Genomic DNA, 6,500 nt, shown 5'->3' with positions numbered 1-6,500 from the left:
AGCGAGATCATCTGTCCTGTCTTTCTACTCTCCATTTCGCTCTCTGCCCATCGCGCCCTATCTTCCCCTCTCTCTCTCTCTCTCTCTCTCTTGCTTTCGCCACGAGTGACCCTCACCCAGTGTCTGCAACCAGCCCTCGCATCCTTCCTCGCGCATTCCTCTTCACTCTCTCTCTCCTCCTTCCTCCTCTCCTCCCCCCCCCCTCTGTCTCGCTCCTCTCTCTCTCCTCCTTTCTCCCACTGTGGTCTATTAATGGCCTGCTGATTATTTGGGGGACTAAGCTAAGTGCCCAGACAAGTACAGGTTCCAAACTGTCCCCATATGACTGTACAACAGGCACAGGACACAGCACACACTATGACGTATGGGCAGCACAGGACAACACACACCACACACAATATGACTGTATAGCAGCACAGACTCAGTTGATCTCATTCTGATGTTAAATAAGTGGAAAACAACTGGGTTTATTGCGGTGGATTTCCCTGCTGGCAGTTGTGAAGATGTGAATGACTTATTATGTGGAGCTGGGACATTACAGCTCCTCACCCCAGGACACACACACACAGCCCCCCCCCCCCCCCATAATAAAGCCCCTCCAGGCCTTTAGGAAAATTCTCAGCAGAGCGCGTGTCTGTCGGGCTTATTCCCTTCTCCTCTCCTCTCCCTTCCTCTCCTCTCCTCTCTCTCTCCTCTCCCTCTCCCTCTCTCTCTCTCTTCTCTCTCTCTCTCTCTCTCTCTCTCTCTCTCTCTCTCTCTCTCTCTCTCTCCATCTCTCTCTCTCTCTCTCCCTCTCTCCCAACTTATTCCTATTGTTCTCCTTCTGATCGAAAGGGTTTTTTGTGGAGAGAAATTGAGTTGCGACCTTATCTAACACGATTAACAACTTTATCCATCAAGGTTTTGACTCATGTTAGAACATTGAATCTTTAATGCGAAGGCCCTCTGCAATGAAAGACCACAGAAACACAATGACAGAACGCCAAACAATGGCTGAGCGAGAGAATGTTACCATCCCTCAAATCCTTCTTCTGTTCTTTCGGTTTCTCTCAAAGCGCATTGGAGGAGAGGATCCAAGGTCCCTGTCTCTGACTTCCGACCTACAATGAGCTTTGAGAGGAATTGAGGAAACAAGGACGGCCGAAAGCAAGGGTTTGATAGCTAGAAACGATTTCAGACGCAGACGATATATTAACAACGTGGGACAAAAGTAACGCTGTCTCCTTGTCTATTTAAATATTCAGAGTCTCAATTACAATGACTTGAAACACAGATCTAAATTCCACACCGTTCCTTTCATTTTAGATTGACCTTCATCCTCATCCTCCCTGTCCTGACGTTTTATCCTCATCCTCCTTGACGTTTATCCTCATCCTCCCTGTCTTGACGTTTATCCTCATCCTCTCTGTCCTGACGTTTATCCTCATCCTTCTGCCCTGACGTTTTATCCTCATCCTCCTTGACGTTTATCCTCATCCTCCCTCTCATGACGTTTATCCTCATCCTCTCTGTCCTGATGTTTATCCTCATCCTCCCTGTCCTGACGTTCATCCTCATCCTCCCTGTCCTGACGTTTATCCTCTTCCTCCTTGACGTTTATCCTCATCCTTCCTGTCTTGACGTTCATCCTCATCCTCCCTGTCCTGACGTTCATCCTCATCCTCTCTGTCTTGACGTTTATCCTCATCCTCCTTGACGTTTATCCTTATCCTCCCTGTCCTGACGTTTATCCTCATCCTCCCTCTCATGACGTTTATCCTCATCTCTCCTCCTTGAGGTTTATCCTCACTACCTCCCTGTCTTGACGTTATCCTCATCCTACCCCTGTCTTGGACGTTATCCATCCTCCCTGTCCTGACTGTCAACCTCATCCTCCCTGTCCTTGACGTTATCATCCTACATCCTTTAGTTATCCTCCTGATTATACCTCCCTCCCTGTCTTGACGTTTTTCCTCATCCTCCCTGTCTTTGATGTTAATCCTCATCCTCTCTGTCTAGAGTTGATTCATCCATCCTCGCCTCTCCAGACCTTTATCCTCATCCTCATCCTCCTTGACGTTTATTTCCTCATCCTCCCTGTCTTGACGTCTTATCCTCATCCTCCTGCCCTGACGTTCTATCCTCCATACCTCATCCCTCCTTGCTATATCCTCATCCTCGATTCTCCCTTGATGTTTATCCTCATCCTCCCTGCCCTGACGTTTATCCTCACCTCCCATGTCTTGACGTTTATCCTCATCCTCCCTTGTCTTGACGTTATATCATCATCTCTCTGTCTTGAATGTTTATCCTCATCCCTCTGTCTTACCTTTACCTCATCCTCCTTGCAACGTTTATTCCTCATCCTTCCGTGCTTCGCGTTTTATCCTCATCCTTCCTGTCTTGATGTTTATCCCTCATCCTCCTTGATGTTTATCCTCATCTCCCTGATCTTCGTTTTCCACCCTGTTTATTTTCCTCATCGCCTCTCCTTCTTATGTTATCCTCATCCTCTCTGTCTCTGACGTGTTTATCCTCATCCTCCCTGCTTGACGTTATCCACCCTGCTAACTTTACCTATCCTCTCTGCTGCTTTCCTCATCTCTGTCTACGTTTAGTCCTCATCTCATCTGTCCTGACGTTTATCCTCATCCTCTCTGCCCTGACAGTTATCCTCATCCTCTCTTCTGAGTTATCCCATTCCCTCTCTGTCTTGAGTTTATCCTCATCCTCTCCTTGACGTTACACATGGGTTTATCCTCACTCCCCTCTCATGAACGTTTATCCTCATCCATCTCTGCGCCGTGACGTTTCCCTCCCATCCTCCCTGTTTTAACGTTATCCTCATCCTCTCTGTCCTGACGTTTAATCCTCATCCTCCCTGCTTGACGTTTTTCCCTCATCCTCCCTGTCTTGACGTTTATCCTCATCCTCTCTCTCATGCGTTTCAATCCTGCATCCTCTCTGTCTTGATGTTTATCCTCTCTCTCTGTCCTTGACGTTTATCCTCATCCTCCTTGACGTTTATCCTCATCCATCCTGCTCTTGACGTATTCTCATCCTCCCCTGCTTGACATTTATCCTCATCCTCCCTGTCTTGATGTCTATCCCTCCATCCTCTCTGTCCTGCACTTTATTCCTCATCCTCTCTGTCCGACGTTTTATCCTCCATCCTCCCTGTCTTGACGGTTTAAATCTCATCCCTCCCTCCCTGGCAGATATTAGGATGGCATTGTCTAGGGTAAACTCGAACCATGCAGTCCCTTCTCTTCTGACATCCAAGGACAGAAATACTACAAAGGCCAGCATATCAGGGCTCTTCTCCAGGAGTGTTGGGTGGTGAATATCAAGTGGCTGCTGGAATTTGTTCGGGAAGCCCCATGCTCTGGCTCTGGTCCTCAGTGTCTAAAGTATGTGTCACCCCCCCCCCCCCCCCCCCCCGCACTAATGGTCCTGCTACTGTCCCCCACCTCTAGAGTCTCACTGTCCTATGCTGGGCCATTGCCGGAGTGGGCTGGGGAGGGGCAGGGGAGAGGCTGGGGAGGGGCTGGGGAGGGCTGGGCCTTGTCGAGTGGGCTGGGAGGGGCTGGGCTGAACAGGGGAGGCTGTCCTGGGCTGGGCTGTCCTGGGGAGGGGAGGGCTGGCTTGGGCGGGGCTGTACTGTATTGTGTGGAAAGAGGGCTGTACTGTCTCGTGTGGAAAGGAGGGCTCAGTTGAAAAGCCTTTGGTTGCTGTTTTACTGCTCTGTTCTGACAGCAAGAGCCTTTTAAATGTGACAAGCATCATGACGGATTTTTTAGTTCAAACTCATTAGAACTGAGACATATGGACGGAGACGACATGAAAGAAGGAGGGAGGGAGGGCAAGAGTAGACCGACAGAGATAACGAGCGAGAGAGAGAGAGAGGTGACATCGTTATGAAGTCATTTCAACACTCAAGCCCAGTTTTTGCCCGTTGGGTTTTAGAGGCAACAATTGGAAATGAATCAGAGAAAGCTCTGGGAACTTGAGTAAGTGGGTGGGTGTCTGACTGAATAATATTGTTCAGGATTGTTATGTGGCAATATTTCTTACATGCGCAACGACAAAGTATCGCTAGCTACACTTAAACGTCATTAGGAATGAGCAGTTTCCCTGTGATGTGGTCTGGGAATTGGACTCCATTCCTGCTCGGGAAAGAGAGGTAAAGTAAACCCTAGGGAATCACACAGTAAAACAATGATGCTTTCACAGTAACAGCCCAGGTATAACATGGGGATCACACAGTAAAACATGATGCTTTCACAGTAAAAGCCCCACGTATAACATGGGGAATCACACAGTAAAAATGAGCATTTCACAGTAAAAGCCCAGGTATACATGGGAATCAACAGTCAACCTGATGCATTTCACAGTAAAAGCCCAGGTTTATAACATGGGGAATCACAACAGTAAAACATGCTGGCATTTCACAGTAAAAAGCCCAGGTATAACATGGCGGAATCACACAAGTAACACATGCTGCATTTTCCAGTAAAAGCCCAGTATAACATGGGGAATCACACAGTAAAACATGCTGCATTTCACAGTAAAACCCAGGTTATAAACATGGGGACTCAAACACAGTCAAAACATGATGCATTTCACAGTAAAAGCCGAGGTAATAACATGGGGAATCACACAGTAAAAACAATGATGTATTTCACAGTAAAAGCCCAGGTATAACATGGGGGAATCAACACAGTAAACATGATGCAATTTCACAGTAAAGCCAGGTATAACATGGCAGAAGTGACATAGTAAAAACCACAAAACTTATAACACCTTCACAAACGCTTTATGTTCTGGTGACAACCTTCTGTTGGATCCCGTCACCTCTCTGAAACATTGTTCAGTGGTAGAAGTGTGAAGAAACTGGGTTTGAATCCATATTACGAGTGGTTTCTACTCTCGCGGATCCTACTCCCTGTCTCTACTCTCCTGTCTCTAACTCTCCTGTTTCTAACTCTCCTGTTTCTACTCTCCTGTCTCTACTCTCCTGTTCTACTCTCGTGTCCTCTAACTCTCTCTGTCTCTAAACCGTCTCTACTCTCTTATCTCCGTCTCTACTCCTCCTGTCTCTACTTCCTGTCTCTACTCTCCTGTCCTCTACTCTCCTGTCCTATACCGTCTCTACTCTCTCTACTTCTCCTGTTTCTACTCTCCTGTCTCTACTCTCTCTACTCTCCCGTTTCTACTCTCGTGTCTTCTACTCTCTGTCTCTACGTCTTACTCTCTCTACTCTCTGTTTCTACTCTCTGTCCTCTAACTCTCTCTACTCTCCTGTTTCTACTCTCGTGTCTCTACTCTCTGTCTCTACGTCCTCTACTCTCCTCTACTCTTCCTGTTTCTAACTCTCTGTCTCTACTCTCTCTACTCTCCTGTTCTACTCCTGTCTCTACTCTCCTGTCCTCTACTCTCCTGTCTCTACTCCCTGTCTCCTACCATCTCTAACTCTCTTCTACTCTATTGTTTCTACTTCTCCTGTCTCTACTCTCCTGTCTTACTCTCTCTACTCTACTCTTCTACTCTACTCTTTCTACTCTCTCCTGTTTCTACTCTCCTGTCTCTACTCTCTCTACTCTACTGTTTTTCTACTCCCTGTCTCTACTCTCCGTCTCTACCGTCTCTACTCTCTCTACTCTCCTGTTTCTAACTCTCCTGTTTTCTACTCTCCTGTCTCTACTCCTCTCGCGTTACTCTCCCTGTCTTTAACCGCGTCTCTACTCTCTCTTACTCACTGTTTCTACTTCCTGTTCTACTCTCCTGTCTCTCTCTCCTGTCTCTAACTTCTGCCCTGTCTCTACCACTCTACTCTCTCTACTCTCCTGTTTCTACTCTCCCCCTGTCTCTAACTCTCTCTACTCTACTGTTTCTACTCTCCCTGTCCCTCTACTCTCATGTCTCTACCGTCTCTACTTCTCTTAACTACTCCTGTTTCTACTATCTGTTTCTACTCTCGCTGGTCTCTACGTCTCCTGTCTCTCCTCTCCTGTCTTTCCCGTCTCTAACTCTCTCTACTCTACTGTTTTCTACTTCTCCTGTTTTCTACTCTCTGTTGTCTACTCTCCTGTCTATACTCTCCTGCTCTACTCCCCTGCCCTACTCCTCCTGTCCTGCTACGGTCTCTACTTCACTCTCTCTACTTCTCTACTCCTCCTGTTTCTAACTCTCCCTGTCCTACCCCTCTCCTGTCTCTACTCTTCCTGTCCTCTACTCTCCTGTCTTAACTCCTCCCTGTTTCTACTCTCCTGTCCTACTCCTCCGTCTCTACTATCTCTACTCTCTCTACTCTCTCTGTCTCTACTCTCTCTACCCTCTCCTCTCCTGTTTCCACTCTCCTGTTTCTTACCACTCTCCCTGTCTAACTCTAAATCTCTCTACTCTACTTTTCTACTTCTCTCTACTCTCTCTACTCTAAACTGTTTCTACTCTCTCATCTGCAGCAAGGATGTTCAGAGCTTGGCTTTCTAAAACAGTGTTCTTAATAACTATAACATTGC

General features: G+C 47.2%; 1 protein-coding gene across 1 annotated transcript in view; it reads right to left on the bottom strand.

Moving 5' to 3' along the window:
* Window positions 1–6,500, bottom strand: part of LOC112072803 (poly(rC)-binding protein 4-like) — a 22,390-nt gene that overhangs the window by 11,600 nt on the left and 4,290 nt on the right. The window contains exon 2 of the mRNA XM_070439938.1: window positions 4,091–4,174. Within this exon, the coding sequence (XP_070296039.1) occupies window positions 4,091–4,174 (84 nt within the window). The remainder of the gene's footprint in view (window positions 1–4,090; window positions 4,175–6,500) is intronic.

Source organism: Salvelinus sp. IW2-2015, unplaced genomic scaffold (genome assembly GCF_002910315.2).
Source record: "Salvelinus sp. IW2-2015 unplaced genomic scaffold, ASM291031v2 Un_scaffold2048, whole genome shotgun sequence".
In the NCBI taxonomy this organism is placed as follows: Eukaryota; Metazoa; Chordata; class Actinopteri; order Salmoniformes; family Salmonidae; genus Salvelinus; species Salvelinus sp. IW2-2015.
This window is presented reverse-complemented; position numbering and strand designations above follow the sequence as displayed.